Consider the following 18161-nt stretch of genomic DNA (forward strand, 5'->3'; position numbering starts at 1 on the left):
TGCCCCTTTCTGTCCTGACATGGGGTGCAGACTCAAGGCCCATCAGATTTGGCAGGAAGGGGAGGGGATGGAGAACGGCAGAGTCAAGCCAGAAGCATGTTCATTTAACAAAGCACCTATTGAGCTCCTGCTGCACATCAGGTCCTGGGGCTGGGTGCTCGCCTGTGACTCCTCGCATTTCGACGTGTATCTGCCAGGGCTCTACCTGTGATGGGTCCATTTGTAGGGCTGCCCATCCAGTCCTCATCCAACCACTTGTGCACGTCACGGGACAGGCATGCAGTAGGGATGGATTGGTTGGTTGGCTGGTTGGTTGGTTGGCTGGTTGGTTGGTTGGCTGGTTGGCTGCTTGAAGCCTGTGTTGTGGGTGGTGGGCAGAGAGGGGTAAGGTGTGGTACTACTCCACTCTCTAGAACAAGGGCTCTTAAACTTCAGTCTCACTGTGGGGGAAGGGAGCTTATTAAAATGGTGATTTCTGGACTTCATTCTCCAAATATTGAATTCAGTAGGTCTGGACTGGGACCCAGGATTCAGCATTTCTAACGAATGATGTGGGAGGGAGGCTCAGAAACATCCCACACACCAGATGGATTTGATATAGGTGATCCGGGGACCACACATTGAGAAGACTTTCTCCAAAAGGTAGTCTGGCGTGGGAAAGAGTCTCAGATTTCCAGCCAGGAGAGCTGTGTTCATGGTCCAACTCATTATCTGTGTAACCTTGGACAGGTCACTTCATCTCTCTGAACCTGGTGGTGACAATGATGATGACATTTGGGACTAAACAGTTTCTGGGGGTGCACTTGCAGGTTAGAAGCCCGAGGGAGTCGGAGGAGGGGATGATGTGGGTGGGTGGTTGCTTCCGTGCAGATAGAGGGGGACATGCCCCGCCCCTTGCCATCAGCAGCGTTCTCTGTGAACACCCAGTCTCCTCTGCCTGCACCTCCTGTGCCGAACTGAGCAGTTTCTGCACGCAGGAGGCAGCCATGTGGATTGTGGGGTAGACGCTCTGCTCTGTCACATGGCACGTCCCTTGGAAGCGGAAGGACCCTCCATCCTCTCTGGCAGGTGGGATGGACGTGTGTGCTGAAAGCAGGAAAGGTGTGAATACCCTCATGCCAGTCTTCGCTCCTGGAGGACTTTATTGGAAGAGCAAGTCCTCTAGCACAGGGCCTGGCACACAGTCCTTGGAGGTTCCTTCCCCTCTCCCTGAGTCCTGAGGGCAGCACCAGGCTGGCCCACCGCCTGCATCCCTGGGGAGCAGCTTCCCTTCCCCAGTGTCTAGCTGGGGGGCTTCAGAAGCAGTGACCAGCCTGACCCTTGTCTCTCCTGGCCCCTCACAGATGTCCTGGCGTCCGCAATACCGAAGCTCCAAGTTCCGGAACGTGTATGGGAAGGTGGCCAACCGGGAGCACTGCTTTGATGGGATCCCCATCACCAAGAACGTGCACGACAACCACTTTTGTGCCGTCAACGCCCGCTTCCTGGCCATCGTCACCGAGAGCTCAGGAGGAGGGTCCTTCCTAGTCATTCCCCTGGAACAGGTAGGTGCCCGGCACCTCCCTAGGATCCCTGCAGCCCCAGGCAGAGAGAAGCTCCCCTCGGTCACTATTGGGCAGTTTCTGTCTGCACCCCTCACCACCTTCTACTTCCTCACCGCGTGTCCAGTGTCTGTGCCTTCCCAAGGTTTTCTTGAGATTCACCAGAACAAGTACAGGCTGGGGTCCAGGAGACATGAGATCTGTTTCCAGAACTTCCCAAAAGGTGTGCACTTGGACAAGTCACTTTCCTTGGGGTACCTGGGGTTCTCATTAACCTGAAGGATTAGACCATCTGATCTCCAAGACCAGGTCTAGCTCTACCATTCTGTGTCCTGGGTGTTCTTTTGGTTTGGAGCTAAAAGGGAGGAAGACCCAGCCATAGGTACATTGGACATCTGCAAAAATGGCACACTTATTTAAAACAAACAAACAAAAAAAACATTTTGAGCTCTCCACTGAGAGACTGGCAATCATTTACGTCCTCCCTCCTCCCTCACCTGTCTGCTGGCTGTGCCCTCTGTGGTCACCTTTGTGAATATAGCAAATTAAATCTGCAGAGCCCAGATCATGAAATTTTGAAGCTCTGCTGTGCAGGCAGAGTCCCCAGAGGCCCGCGGGAGGTCACATGCCTCAGGAAAAGTGCTTGCTGCCAGTCCCGCTTGTTTATGGCTGAGCTCTCCCTTCCCAGCCTGACTCATCGCCACTCCCACCCTCGCCAAACCGCTCAGGGGAGGAGGAGGTGCAGGAGGAGGGAGACGAGGTTCTTGAAATCCACCGTCAGCTGGTGATGGAGAATGGCTTTTTCCAGCCCTTCCTACCCTTGGAGGGGGAACACAGATCGGGAGACACTTGGGCCAGGTCCGAGGTCCGAGGTCCGAGGACCGGTGGACTTGGCAGCAGGAGGCCTGGGTTCTAGTTGGGCTCTGCCACTTGCCCACCATATGACTGACCTCGGGCATGTCACTTGATCTCTTTGCACTTTATCTTTCTGTAATGGTACAATGGGGATCCTAAATTCTCCTCCACCTACGTCTAAGATGTTGGCATTGAGTGAGATAAGGGTCAGGAAAACTCCTTGAGAACCACACAACATGTTTAAGATGTTTTGCTGCTTCCTTGGGAGAATAGTCAGCTCCGCTCCTCAACTGTGCAGCTGCCCTCGGCGGCTGTAACACACGGAAATGTAGCTTGCCTTCCCTCTCGAACCCGATGGGCTCAGATGCCTGTGCACCTCAGGACTAGCTCAGCTCCTGCCTGCAGGCCCCGGCAGTGCTCCTGCTGGGGCTCAAGCCCCCCGGGAGTGCTCCCATCACAACCGAAGTTATTTCCAGATGGATTGCACGTATAAAGAGAAAGAAGAGCTGCAAGTATATTGGAGGAAAATGGAGAGCATTTTTTTTTTTTATCCTCAGCCGAGAACATTTTTCCATTTTTTGTTCAGATAGAGTGGGAGGGAAAGAGAGGAAGAGAGAGAGAGAGAGAGACATTGATGTGAAAGGGACACATCGAGTGGCTGCCTCCCGCATGACCCAACCAGAGCCTGGGACAAACTGCAACCGAGGTACGTGCCCTTAGCAGGAACCGAACCCGGGTCTCTCTAGACCGCAGGCCGGCGCTCTAACCGCTGAGCAAACCGGCCAGGGCTGGAGAGCATTTTTTCAATCATGCAATGAGGAAAGGCTCTCTAAGGCAAGGCAAGAACCCCCACGCCATAAAAGAAACGATCAGTGGATTAGAATATTTTTTTAAAGGTAAAGTTTCTGTACAACAGTGAGACATGTAAGCAGAATTAGAGGCAAACCACATAATTGAGTACAATAGTTAAAATATGTAACAGACAGAAGATGCATGTCCAGGATATAAAAGGCTTCCGGAGAAATCATAGGCAAAAGAACCTAATAGAAAATGGGCTGAGGATGAGAGTAGGCAATTCTCACAAGACGTAATATATCTTTAACCTACTAAATAGGAAAGATTTAAAAGAGAAATGATCTTTGGGATAGCCAAAGCTGTGAGACAGCAGGCGCTCAAACACCTTTTTGGAATATTACCTGGCGAGAGGTAAATGGACGCAACCTGGCAACATGTATCAACATTTAAAGGCGCACGCCCCTGGCCCAGCCATTCCGCCTGCAGGAATCCATCCTACAGAAATATTCTCCTGTAAAGTTTGTAGCATTTTTTAATATTTGATTTTTTTTCTACAAACATCTTTTTATTATTTCCAACTAATAAAATTTCTCTCTCAAATTGCATAAACGTTTCTAAACTCTCCCTCTCAATTTCTGTATTTGTAGCAGAGTTTTATTCTGTCAGTAGCACTGGGCTAGCACAGGGTCCGATTTTGTGAACATCTCATGGACAGCGGAAAAGAAATTACTCTTTACAGAGTATTTCTCTCTATAGAGAAATACACAAGGTATCTGTACACATACATATGTGGTCAGTGTACACATAGCTTTCCATTTTATTTGTCCACATTCTCGGACACGTTTTGTCTGATTTGGTAAGTAATGGGCTGAGAGTGACGGCTCACTGCCAGCTGGGTCCTGTTGTTTTCTCTCATTTCATGAAGCTTTCACTTGACACAAGTGCTCGATGATCTGGGCCGCACTTTTATAATAGTGGACATTGGAGACAATCTGCAGGTCCATCAATAAGGAAATGGGTGGCGCTGGCCAGTTTGGCTCAGTGGTTAGAGCGTCGGCCTGTGGTCCGGAGAGACCCGGGTTCGGTTCCCGCTAAGGGCATGTACCTTGGTTGCAGTTTGTCCCCGGCCCTGGTTGGTCGTGGGGGTGGCAGCCACTCGATGTGTCCCTTTCACATCGATGTTTCTCTCTCTCTCTCCCTCCCACTCTATCTGAATAAAAAATGGAAAAATGTTCTTGGATGAGGATAAAAAAAAAAAAATAAGAAAATGGGTGAACAAATCAGGGGGCACCCCCACAGAGGGACACCATGCAGCCATCAAAACTGATCATATAGGGCCGCGGTCTCAAACGATGAGCCGCAGAACCACCTGACTCGCGTAAACATTATTGCAGACCCCAGAGAGCTTTTGCTTATGTGGGCTCTATCTATCAATATTTAGCACATTTAAAATAAAAGCACAGGAATTTCAAAAATATGTATGTTAATTTACTTAAAATAACAACAATGAAATCATGGCATGTTCTCCAAAAAACACGTCTTTATGAAAAACAATGACTGTATTTTCCAAAGCAAACAAACCAAATTAGTGAGAAAAATAGCGTTGTTTTACCTGTTTGAAAATCTCTTTAAATTAGTCTGTTTAATAGACGTTCCAATTGCTGCTTCTGCATTCAGCCTCTTGTGACATCACACATCATGGGCCTCTGGAAACCCCACTCCAGAGAGAACAGAGTGAAAAGGCAAATAAGTCTCTGTATTCTCATGAAAATAGTTTTAACCCAAAAGACTCCCTGAAAAAAGGGCTGGGGAGCCCTGAGGTCCCAGACCATACTTTGAAAACCACTGGTGCAGGAGAATATTTAATGAGAGAAAACTGTTTATGACATACTGTTAAGTGAAAAAAATGGTAAAATATTTAAAATATCCCATTTAAAAAGTCTGTGTATCCATCCACCTGCCTGGAAAAGACTGAGAGAATATACACCTCATACTAACTGTTTATCTTGGAGCATTGGGAGCAGGGGTGCCCTTTCATTGTCTGTGTTATCCATAGCAATATTTTCTAAAACTTTTAGATGAAGGCTTAATGTTTTGTACTTTAGGGGAAACAAATCTAATAAAAGCAGTTTGCTGATGTGAAGAGGGAACCCCTGAGGTTTCAGAGGCCGCACAGCCCGGAGCTGGCTCCCTTCGGCATCCCTGTGTGTATGTTGCAAATGTTTTCTCCCAGAGTAACACACACTCCTGAGCTTACTGGAGAAAATGCAAACTTAACCCATAGTGAGGGTATGGGGTGGGGGTGGGGGTCGGGGTCGGGGTGGATGACTGGGAAGATGAGGCAGCTCCTCAATCGAGATCGTCTGAATGGTTCATTTAGTTTGAGCCAGGACCCCGTGGATTCTGTGGAGCAGAGTCCCATCCCCAAAGAGGGCAACTTGGGAATCAGGGCCAAATACCCCCTTCCCCTGCTGCCTGGGCCAAGGCTGTCAGTCTCCTGCCCACTGCGGTCAGAGCTGAGCCTACTGGTAAGGGCCTGGCTAGTGCATGCTGGGAGGCAGGGCTAATAAACAACAATAACAATAATGCTGATTTCAGCAACTCCTCATTATCTCAGCAGAGATGAGCTGCTTCACGCTGGTCGATTTTCTGTGAAGAAAGTTGTATTATTTTAGCTCCAGTTTTTTTCCTCAGTTCGGTAGAAATCTCTCTTTAAAAAAACAGTTTCCCCGCCCAGCCCATGTAGCTCAGTGGGTGAGCATCAACCCATGCACTGAGAGGTCACTGGTTTGATTCCCGGTCAGGGCACATGTCCTGGTTGTGGGCCCAGTCCCCAGTGGGGGACATGCAGGAGGCGGTCAGTTGATGTTCTCTCTCATCGATGTTTCCATCTCTCTCTCCCTCTCTCTTCCTCTCTCTTCCTCTCTAACATCAATAAAGAAAAAAATTTAAAAACAAACCAAAAAACAACGTTTCCTGCCCTGACCAGTGTGGCTCAGCAGTTAGAGCTTTGGCCCAAGGACTGAAGGGTCATGGGTTCGATGTCATGGGTTTGATTCCCAGTCAAGGACACATACCTGGGCTGCAGGCTCGATCCCCAGCCCCAGTCAGGGTTGGGCCATGCAGGAGGCAACCAATCAATGTGTCTCACATCAATGTGTTTCTCTCTTCCTCTCCCTCCCTTCCATTCTATCTAAAAATTAATAGAAAAATGTCCTCAGGTGAGGATGAACAATAAACAAACAAACAAACAAAAAGACAGTTTTTTTTGTGTTATTCAATGCAAACAGAAAAGGTTTGGGCCATTTCTTGATGAATCTGATCGTTGCTGTGAGTGTTAATTATGAGCTGTGAACCACGCGGCACACGTTTGTCCTTCCGCTACATGGTCCCGAGCAAACCAAAGGCCACAGACGTTGTTGTCGCCGACCTTTTCCGTATTGTTTTCCGTCTGTCGTTGGTGTCCTTCTCATTCCTTTCTTGCTTCTCTCAGAAGTTTGGGCCAGATGAGACCAGTATGAGCCAAGGACCCCCAAATTCCTGAGCCTTCGGAAAGAGACTCCCACTCTTCCAGGAAGCATCTCTCCCTTTGTTCTATTTCCCTCAAAGCCAGCTGGCCTGAGAGTTCAATATTTGTGAATGAAAAGTACTCTCTAGGGTATGTAGCCATGTGGACAGCAACCTCCAACAACAGCAGCGATGCCTCATGTTCGCACAGCACTCTGGTCCAACAGACTCTGTCTTCCTCAATCCTCTCGGCTGGTAGGTTGGACCATCCCCATTTTACAGTTGGGGAAACTGAGGCTGCAGAGACCGGCAGGCATACAGCTGGTCAGTGCGGGAGCTGGACCTGAAATCAGCTCTTATTTCTGACTCTACGAGTGTCCACGGCCCACGACACTGGGAACGGATAAGTTGTGTCTGGCTGGCAGATCTCAAGGGAGCGGATTCGTCCTCCCGGGCTCTTGTTCAGGCTGCTGGAGTGAAGGCCAGAGCCTGTTTTCCCCTAGTTAACATTCAGCCGCCGGCTCTCCTCTCTGGAGTGGAATGTTAAGCTGCAGATGGGGGAGCAATCAGCACCCTGATTGCCTGGCACAGCTGGAGGAGCCTTATGAATATTCCAGAGCCCAGGCGCCGTGCCCAGGCCTGATTGCCCAGCGGGGCCTCCCCAGGTGCACCACCCCTTCCTGCCGGACTCCACCAGGCCGCCCAGTCCAGGCCGAGAAGCCGAGCTGGAAGCACAGTCTTGCCTGCCTACGCTTTAGCCAGTTACCTGGGACCCCAACTGGACCCTGGGAAGAAAGAGAGAAGCCAGGCTTGGCCGCCAGGAGTCTGGTCCTCCCAGTGGTCCTCAGGCCGGGCTGCACTGTAGAATTACCTGGGGAGCTCTCGAGGGTCCCCCACATCCTCTCTCTTTTACTCTCTCCTCAAGTCCCATGATAAAAATGCAGTTATTCTCCCCATTTCACAAATGAAGAAGCAGAGGTTTGGGAAGTCAAGTGACTCCTTCAAGACTGCATGGCTCACAAACGGCAGAATTTGAACCCAGGGCTGTCCCGGCCACATGCCTACCTCCCTGACAGAGAGCTAGGGAGAGGTATGTCGTAGATGTGCTTTGTGTTATTCTTACTGTCACTGCATGTTTCCATGGATTTCTTTAAACAGTAATTCAACCAGCAACGAAATGAGCTCCTCGGACACCGCGTGTGCCCCTCCTGGAAGCCAGGGGGCAGGCCTTTCCCAGACTCTGTGGGGAAGCTTCCTCTCTGAAGGATGGGAGCAGCCATTTCAGGTGGCAAGGAGAGGCGGAGAGAGGTGTCCCAGGGCAGGGGACCAGACGAGATAGCATCATTCCTTTAGTCCTGGGATGTGGACTGGGCACTCAGTCCATGCCAGGCACTGAGGACCCAAGTAAAACCAGCCTGGTTTTAGAGGCCCCGGGGCATCTCATTGGCAGGCCAGGCAGGTGGGGATTCCTTCCGTGGGACCTGTCCATGTTTTGCTCAAAGAACCAACCCCATGCTGTGTGGAGGGAGCTATTGAACATGTCCATTTTTTTTTTTTTTTTTTTTATCCTCACCCGAGGACATTTTTCCATTTTTTGTTCAGATAGAGCAGGAGGGAGAGAGAGGAAGAGAGAGAGAGAGAAACATCGATGTGAAGGGACACATCGAGTGGCTGCCACCCGCACGACCAACCAGGGCCGGGGACAAACTGCAACCGAGGTACGTGTCCTTAGCGGGAACCGAACCCGGGTCTCTCTGTACCGCAGGCCGACGCTCCAACCACTGAGCCAAACCGGCCAGAGCGAACATGTCCATCTTAACTGCTCCTGCCCGCAGTTCAAAATGATGGGTATTATTTCACTCTCCAGAAACTGGAGTCCCTGGTTAGTTTATGCTAAGATTTAGCTGCATATAATGAAAATAACCCAATCCTGGAATGGGGATGCTGGGCTTGGTCTCCAAGTGAGGGTCACTCCTTCCCCGTTGTACAAGCCCTGTGGCTGCCCCCAACCCACTCCTGCTCAGGCTCAACCTAGTGGCTGGACATTTCCTCCTCGGTCTTGGGGCTGGAGTGCTGCATTCTCTTCCCCCAACCCAATCAGAGTGGCCTCCTCTTGTTTATTCTCCTGTGCCTGGTGTTCACAGGGGGAGGCCTAACCAGGGCTAGGCAGCTGCTCCCGGTTTCCATGTCCCTGCAGGGGTGGGTGAGAGAGGCAGGCTGGGGCAGGAATGGTAGCAAAAGTCCACAGGCATCTGCTTGGGGAGAACTGAGCCCTAGAGCAGGAAAGTAGCACAGGAAAGGGGCTAAAAATTCAGGCTGTAGAAGCAGACAGACCTTGTTTGAATCTCTGCCTTGCCATGTAGTTGCTGTATGACCTTAGGCGAGTCACTTAACCTTCCCGTGCCTTAGTTTTCCCTTTTACAAAATGAGGGGGTTGGACCATATGATCTCTAGAGTTTCATTTAGCACTCGCATTCTGTTCCCTTCTAACAGCATTTTAGTCACTTATGTCCTCACTAGTGTGCTGGTAGGTCCTGTGCAGGATACAAGAATGGCTTCTTGTCAGCACTCAGGGCCCAACTCAGCTGGGGTCAGCTCCATGAAGCTTTCCCCATTCCACTACCTAGCCAGAGGCATTTTGTATCTATTGTTGTCAGAGTACTTTTTATATGCTTCCTTATGTTCTTATGTGGTTAATCCATCCATTCATCCACCCGATCACCCATTCATCCACCTACCTGTCTATCCATCCATCTGTCCATCCAGCCACCCATGCACCCACCCTCTCATCCATTCATTTATTTACCCACCCTCCTTCCTATCTATTCACCCATCTACCCCATTCATTCATCCATCCATTTGTTTACCTGCCCACCCATCCACCCATCCATCCAACAAATGTATATTGAGCACCTACTATGTTCTAGTCATAGTTCCACGACCCAAGATGCAACAGTAAACAGGACCAACTCTCCGTGGGCATGGAGTTTGTAGTCCAGTTGGCCACCTTGATTGCACTGAGAGCCTCAAAGAGCAGGACCGTGTCTGACTTGTACAGGACCTGCACACAGTAGGTGCTCAGCCAGCAGCCCTTGTGCTGACCTGAGGCCTGGTCCTAGGGCACTGTGCTCCATCTCCCCAGCTGGGGTTTTCCCTACAGGGGGCCTGGGGTCCCCTCCCCACCAGGCCCCAGGGACAATGCGGTATCTGGAGGGGCTTCCCAGACTGCAGGGGGGCTGCATCTCCCCCTCAAGCCCTTAGAACAGTGTGGTCCCACCCAGCTGCTTTCATTCTGGAATTGACCCCAGTAGCCGGCAAACTAGTTAGCTCCGTGACTCACAGTATGTTTGAGGCCTAATATTAAAAAAAGGAGGGGGGAGCCGCTCAGTGCTGCAACTATAGTAAAATCCCACACTTTTGCTCATCCAAAGCCGATGCTTCCATTCCAGATTTCTCTCCCTCCCGTTGCTCCCGTCAGCATGAGCGCCTCAGTCCCCCTCCGCCCTGCAAAATAGCCCCAAACCTTCATAACTGCTCCCCTCTGCGGATGTCTCCCCCTCCGGGGGGAATTCAGAGAGCCTTTTCCAAATTCATTTTTCTGATCTTTCCTCAATGGTTCTTTGTTCTTCAAGCTTCCTTTGCTTGCTGCGATTTGCATCTCAAAGGCTGTGACAGCCCACGTACCGTGAGTGGCTGGGGCCGCGGAGAAGGCGCTGCCTCTGAAGGAGCGAGCTCAACTTCACTCCTGTCTGAGGCCGGGGCTGACAGCCTCCTTTGTTTCCCCCTTTTTTGGAAGAGGGGCTGCTTACTTTTGAGAACAGTGAAGGCAGGCCCTTCAGCAGCATGGAAACGTGGCTTCCTTGCTTTACTTCATGGTTGTGGGATGGGGCGCTATCTGGATTTGCAGTGTAGGAGGGAACTGGGGTGCAGCTTGGCTGATGGATATGTGGGGAGGTCAAAGAATCCGTCCCTCTGCCTCAGGCCTCCACTGGCTGCTCCCGACCTTCATTCTTCTGATTGCTAGCAGAGCAGTGAGGCTAGAAATAATGGGGCTGGTTCACTTGGGCTCTGTGAACTTGGGCTGTGGGCCCAACTCTGCCCATGACCCCAACTCTGCCCATGACCCCAACTCTGCCCATGGCCCCAACTCTGCCCCTCAACCCAACTCTGCCCATGGCCCCAACTCTGCCCATGGCCCCAACTCTGCCCCTCAACCCAACTCTGCCCATGGCCCCAACTCTGCCCATGGCCCCAACTCTGCCCATGGCCCCAACTCTGCCCATGGCCCCAACTCTGCCCATGGCCCCAACTCTGCCCATGGCCCCAACTCTGCCCATGGGCCCTAACTGTGCCCCTCAACCTAACTCTGCCCAGGGACACCGCCTGAACCCAAACCAATTTGGCGGTTCGCTTGGTCTGATCCATTTTCTTCTGAAGCCGGAGCTTTGCACACCTTTAGAAATCATAGTTCCGTCCCTTAGCTGCCCCTGGGCACGGAGCCTCTCTGTGCCTCACTTTCTCTGCTTCTGAAATACTAGTGGTACTTGTTTCTCAAGGTGCGTGATGATTAAGCTTCTGGGTAAAGCACTTGGCACCCAGCCTGGCACGTAGTGTAATGCCAGTGGTTTCTCCATCCCTTCCCTTTCTTATCTGCCGGCCCGAAATAGCCTGTGGGCTTCCCAGCCTGCAGCTCACAAGGGGGAGACTTATTTTTGCCCTTTTTACTACTGTCTCCATTCCCAGCAGTGGGCCCTCCCCGCCTAGAGGGGAAGGCGCCCACAGCCCAGTCGTCTGTGCTCAAAAGCAAGGGGGGATGGTGGTCAGTGCCTCCAGGGGAGCGTGACTGAGGGGACTGTACCAGGCTGAGTGCCTGGAGGAAGGAGAATTTGGAGGGAGCAGGGCTGGACCCTCTCTGGTGCTGGATCATGCACCTCTGAAGTCAGCCTGCCTGCTTATCTGGCCTGTCAGCCAGGGTTCAATGAGCTAAGGCATGGAAAGATTTGCCGTAGTGTTTGGTATACAGCAAGTGCTCAGTGAAAGCTACACTGTTTTTGTTTCTATTATTATAGCTACTAGACCAAGCTCCCTATTAATGAAGGGCAGAAGGTGCTGGAAATTGGAAGCAGGAGCTTTCTGGAATCCACCTGGCTCAGATCCGAAGCGCAGGCCTGTTGGGTGGGCGTGAGTGTGAGAGTCTGTGCCGAGCTGGCCTGGAGCTGCACACGCCCCAAGGCGCACGCCCGCCTCCCGGGGCCCCAGTTCCAGTCCACACCGCCAACCTCTCTATCAGGAGACTGCAGCAATCACACATTCCCTGTGGTGCCCACAGGAAGTCCTGGCCCCAAGGACAGGCGTCCATCCAGGTCGCACAGCATGCCTGGACACCCTCTGTGCCCTTTCCCAGGAGTCCTTGCACTCGGCCACCCTCAGAGTCCAAAAATCAGACCTACTAAGACGCCGCTTTACAAGGGATTTGCATTTGGTTGAAGTTCGGGTGAGATTTAAGGAGACCGCACTCTCCTCTCGAGACGCACAGGACTGCGTGGCTGATAGTGGAATTCCCGCCTGCAGGGAGAGCTGTTCGCACCGGGCAGCAGCCCGGAGGCTGCAGCTTCAGAAGCGTAGTCCTCCTGTGTCCGTGGACTCCCAACACTTCAGTAAAAGTCATACAGGGTACAGGGGGGCAGGCAAGTGGAACTAAGGTGACTGACTTGAACCAGCATCTCCCTGGGAGCCAATGCGGCCCTAAGGCCTTGGCCAAGACCCTTACTAATTGACCCTTCCCGAGCTTCCAGAACAATAAGTGTGTGTTTGCCTTGCCTGAGAAACTCCAGGCCTGATTTAGCCCTAAGGACAGTTTCCTTTTCAGGATGGCCTTTCTTGTGTCCCCGACCTCACCCCTATCTCAAGGCTCTTAAAGGGCCAGGTCACTTTGACAGAGGTTGGGGGTGGGGGGTCACAGCACTCACAGTCTCTCAAAACAAAAGAGGGCTCTGTCTGTGGCATCAGCAAAGCATGGTGCTCACCTGCCCTCCCCCTTTCCATGCCACTCAGCCAAGACCTTGATTTTAGTTGCTAAGCAACCTACACCTAAGTCTTTAAGTAGGTTGTCCCTCAGGTGAACACCAGAGGGGGAAGGCAGGAATGGCGGCCTTAGAATGCTGCCTTCTAAGGATGGAGAGCTGAAGCCCAGAGAGGGCGAGGGACAGTCAAGGCTGCACAGCTAGTTCGTGCCCCGTGTGTCAGACAATCGGCTGGGGCAGCAAACCTGGCAGAATCGTATTCTCCCCAATCCCCTCCACCATGAGCAGCACCCAAGCAGCAACACCCTAGGGACACTCCATCTCCCCAGACAGGGAAACAGGATGCCCAGTGATGAGGCACAAAGGCTCTGGTGTTGGTCGGCCTGGATGCAAACCCCAGATCCACCGTTTATTAGCCATGTGCTTTGGGGAAGTTACCCAACTGCTGTGCGCCTCAGTTTCCTCAGCTGCAAGTTAGCAGAAATGTTAGTCCCAACCTCAAGACTGCTCTGAGGATTTAGTGAGGTGTTCAAGTCTGGGAAGGGACCTGGCACAGGCATGCACATGTGCTCCTCACCTAGGCACCAGTGCCCATGCCTAATGCCCCTCGTCCTTCCCCCCACCCCACCCCGTTACTTCTATGTGGAGGGAGGTCAGCCTCAATCTCATCGGTCTTATGAGGTTACAGATAGAGTATACAAGTTTTCAAACTTTAGTTTTTAACACTGGAACATTTTGTCCAAATAAAACAGGTTCTTCACTTTGGAAGGGGTTCCTAGACCTTTGGCTGTCTGCAAAAGCCCTTGGACTTCTTCCCAGAGTAAAGTTTTTAAGTACATAAAATAAAAAATAAGATAACAAAAGAAATCAATTATATTGAAATATAGTTATAAAAATGTATACCAGAATTGTCATATAGTAGTATGTGTGTGTGTGTGTGTGTGTTTTATCAATACATTAAATAACACATCAAGCAGAGAACCTAATAATTACTCTACTTTCAAAGCAATGATGAGTGTACACATTTTTGGAGATAGTGGTAACAGGGTAATGTGATCAGGAAATATCTGTGTTGTCTATTGATGGAAAAGTTATAAGTTCAGCTAATCTTACTGGGGTCTGTTGCCTACATTTATTAAACAAAAGGACTGTTTAGTTTTAGTTAGAGGCTAATAAAAGTATAAATGCAGTTTTTCTGTTATGCCAGCTCACAGACCTGCTAACGGGTCTGTGGGCCCAGTTAAAGACAGACCTCTGAAACATAACCAGTGAGGCCACTGGGACTTCGCAGAAGGAATATCATTGTATAAAATAAGGACAAACAGAACTGCCCTGGCTGAAGCTTGGTGGGGAGGGGGCCATGCAACCTGCCTGAGCACCCCTCACCCTGTGGGGTGCCCCCAAATCCTAAGCATTGCTGGCAGTGAGAAAGCCTGGCTTCTCTGCTTGGTTCTTTGTGACCTTGGGCAGGTCCCTTGGCCTTTCTGGGCTCAGGTTCCCCATCTATAGGAGGTGATGTTGGAGCCGCTGTGCTCTGAGGTCTCGCCCGGCTCTGATGTGCTGGGAGTCTGTGCTTCTCCTCCACTGGAGACAAAGGCCTTAGAAGTGTGAGTCGGAAGGAGCCCTGGACCAGGGAGAGGGAACAGCTGGGGCCAAGCTGGCTGGTTCCCAATTGTTCAAGGCAGGAGGAGGAGGAGAGGCAATGGTGCTCTCCAACGTGACAGCTGGGGGAGCTGGCTGGGGCCTCATCCTCGCCTGCCATCTGTGCCTCCTTCCTGCAGTCGGCTGGTGGGGGTGGGTAGGGGGTGCTGATGGGGCCCAAGGCCAGGCAGCAACCTAGGTGGGAGGGTGAGGGGCTGCCCCAGAACAAGCCAGGGAAGTTGCTTACTCTTGGGTGCTTAACTCATTCCGCTCTCCCTTTTCCCACCGAGGTCTTATTAGTGTCCTGGAGAGGGGAGGAGACACAGCCCTGGGACCAGTCAGGCTGCTGTGACTCTGGGCAAGTTGCTCAGCCTCTCTGAACTTCACTTTCCTCCTCTTCCCATAGACATCATTTGTGAGACTGCTCCTTGGGATTGGAATGAGGTTTATATGACACGGGGCAGATGAACTATCCCACACACAACGGTGGGCGCTTTCCCGCCAGCTCCCTGCTCTAGGCCATTCAAGAGGGCTTACCCCCGGGACAATGACAGCCCTGGAATTCCACATTGAGGCTGTGATGAAACCCCTGAGAGGTCTGTAAAGGGCCCGTAGGCCCCGGGCACACCGACCTTGAGGTCCATTTTCCCTTGTCCGCGTTTTTGCTCCAGCTCATCCCCCTTCTGGACTGCCCTTACTCCCCGTGTGCCCCTATGGAAAACCTTACCGTTTTAGAACACCTATTTGTAAATAAGTATTTATTTCCAGATAGTAAAACCTTTCAGTGGTTCCCAACCTTCCTGATGCCACGACCCTTTAATACAGTTCCTCATGTTGTGGTGACCCCAACCTTAAAATTATTTTCGTTGCTACTTCATAGCTGTAATTTTGCTACTGTTATGTCTTAGGCAACCTCTGTGAAAGGGTCGTTCGACCCTAAAGGGGTCGCAGCCCACAGGTTGAGAACCACTGCTTTAGATGGTTTAAACTTCCAAAGCAGTCAAAGAACACAGTTAAAATTCGGCCTCTCACACCTAGCTTCCAGTTACTCCATTCCTCTGCCAGGAGGCACTCAGTGCTAACGCTTCTCAAGTGTCTTCCCCATCCCAAATATATACATATATATACATATATATACATATATATATACATATACATACATATATATATTCCTTCATACACAAAGATAGCACACTGTTCCCCTTGTTCTCTCTGTATCTTGCCTTTTTTTCGTGCAATTCTATATCTTGGAGAGCTTTCCACATTAAACACAGAAAGTGTCCTCGTCTTTTGTATGTCACACAGTATTCCACTGTTTGGATGTGGCATCTTTTGTTGAGCCATAGACAGAGCCTGCTGATGAGCATCTGGATTATTTCTCTACTTTCATTGTCACAGGCAGGGCTGCACAGAGTCATTAAGGACACACCTTGTCGCACATATCTGTAGAATAAATTCCTAAATGTTGCATTAATGGTTCAAGAGTCTATATGTGCTTTCTCCCAGGAAACAACACACACACACACACACACACACACACACACGGAGGAGAATTTCTGGCATTGTAGCAGGCAAAGACTTCTTAACAGGACACAGAAAGCAATAATTATAAAACAACAGATAATCTGATAATTGTACTATATCAAAATAAAAACTTTGCTCATTAAAATATACCATTAAGAAACAGCAAAGGCCCTGGCTGGTTTGGCTCAGCCATTAGAGTATTCTGTTCAAGGCCACGTACTTTGGTTGTGGTTCATCAGGGTTGCTTGGGAGGCGACCAGTCAATGTGTCTCTCTTGTATCGATGTTTCTCTCTCTCCCTGCCTCCCACTCTATCTGAAGATAAATAAAACATATCCTCAGGTGAGGAATAAAAAAAGGAAGAAAAAGAAAAGACAAACCATAGATATGGGAACAATATTAGCAATGTATTTATCGGAAAAGGGACTGGAATTCATAGTATATAACTGAGTTTAAAAAACGGCAAAAAATTTTAAGACACGTCTTAAATGGACATTGCGTAAAAGTGGATGTCCAGACGGCCCAGAAGAGGTGCCACTTCATCAAAGTGGTTTCGGTTAGCATTTTTATTAAGACGGGGGTTGAAAATCTCATATGTTTAAGACATCTTTGCACTTCCTCTTTGCTGTACCCTCCATTATTCACTAGGAAAATGCAAATCAATACCATGAGTTATTTCAATACACACACCAGAATGGCCAAAATGAGAAGACCACAATATCAAGTGTTAATGAGAATAAGGAACAACTGGAACTCTCATACTTTGCTGGTGGGATGTAAAATGTTACAGACACTTTGGAAAACTGTTCTGAGATGTCTACTAAAGATAAACAAATGTCTACACTAGGACTAAGCAATTCCACACATAGGTTTATACTGAATAAAAATGGGTACATGTATCCACAAAAAAGACTTGTATACGAATGTTCATGCCCTGGCTAGTGTGCCTTGGTAGTTAGAGTGTCGCCTACACACCGAAGGGTCTCGGGCTTAAGTCCCAGTCAAGGACATGTACCTGGGTTGCAAGTTCAATCCCCAGCCCTGGTCAGGGCGTGTGCAGGAGGCAATCAATCAATGTGCTTTCTCACATTGATGTCTCTCTCTCTCTCTCTCTCTCTTCCCCTCACCCTCCCCTTCCAAAAAAATGTTCATAGCAGCTTTATTCACAATAGCCACTAACTAGAAACAATCTAAACATCCCTCAGCAGAATAAACAAATTGTGGTGGATTCATAAAATGAAATAGTACACAGCAGTAAAAAAGAATAACTGTAGATATCCACAGCAGCATGATGAATCTTTCAAACATGGTGAACAAAAGCCAGACACAAAACAGTATCTACTGTATAATTAAGCTTATTCAAAGTACAAGAACAGGCAAAATTGACCTGTGGTGATGAAAGTCAGAATAATGGTTGCATTTTGTGTTGGCTGGAGGACAGACACTTTTAGAGGGGTGAACATGTTCTGAATCTTGATTGTGATGATAGTCACACGAGCATTACATGTGGAAAACTTTGATGAGCTGTATGGCTAAGGTCTCTGTCTTTTGTCAGAGATGAATCTACCTTATTAATTTCAAACGAGGAGGGGATAGTGTGTGCTTTTGAAATTTTGATAGATATTGACAAAATCATCTTCCATGGAAGTTGTAACAATTTACATTCTCACAGCAAAGTATAAACGTGGCTGTTTCCTTACTCTTGAAAATAGAGTGTTATCATACTTTTTACATTTTTGCTAAAAAGATGTGTAGGAAACTTTCTCAGAGTAGGTTCGAGTAGCATTTTTTAAAAAGGAGGTTGAAATTTCTTTATATGTTTAAAATGTACTTTTATTTCCTTTTTGTGTGAATTGTCTGTTCATATCCTTTATCCATTTTGCTATAGGTTCATTGGTTCTTTTCTCAGTGATTAAATAAGTCCTTTGTATATTAGGAAAATTAGCCCTTTGTTTGGGATATGAATTACAAATACACCTTTCAAAGGGCTGTTTTATGTTCTGTTTTGTTTTTGCAACGCAGTTTTCTCCTTTCAAACTTAAAGAATTCTAATTTACCAGTCTTTTCTTGTATGGCTTCTGGATCTGGGCATTGGTTAAAGGTCTTTCCCTTCTCCATGGTGACAAAGTAGTTTCTGACAGGCCTTTTAATTTTTGTTTTTATATTTAACTATTTGATAGCTTTGACATTTATTTTGATGTAAAGTATGAGGTATAGATTCAACTTAATCTTTTTTCCAGTTGTCTTAGTGAGTAATCCAACTTTCCTCCACCTAC

General features: G+C 49.1%; 1 protein-coding gene across 3 annotated transcripts in view; it reads left to right on the plus strand.

Annotated features, from left to right (window-relative positions):
• CORO2B (coronin 2B) overlaps positions 1-18161 on the plus strand; it is a 127233-nt gene that overhangs the window by 63682 nt on the left and 45390 nt on the right. For all 3 annotated transcript variants that reach the window (XM_036244681.1, XM_036244670.1, XM_036244677.1), the window contains exon 2: positions 1344-1544. In XM_036244681.1, the coding sequence (XP_036100574.1) occupies positions 1344-1544 (201 nt within the window). The remainder of the gene's footprint in view (positions 1-1343; positions 1545-18161) is intronic.

This window comes from Molossus molossus, unplaced genomic scaffold (genome assembly GCF_014108415.1).
Source record: "Molossus molossus isolate mMolMol1 unplaced genomic scaffold, mMolMol1.p scaffold_m16_p_1, whole genome shotgun sequence".
NCBI classification, from domain to species: Eukaryota; Metazoa; Chordata; class Mammalia; order Chiroptera; family Molossidae; genus Molossus; species Molossus molossus.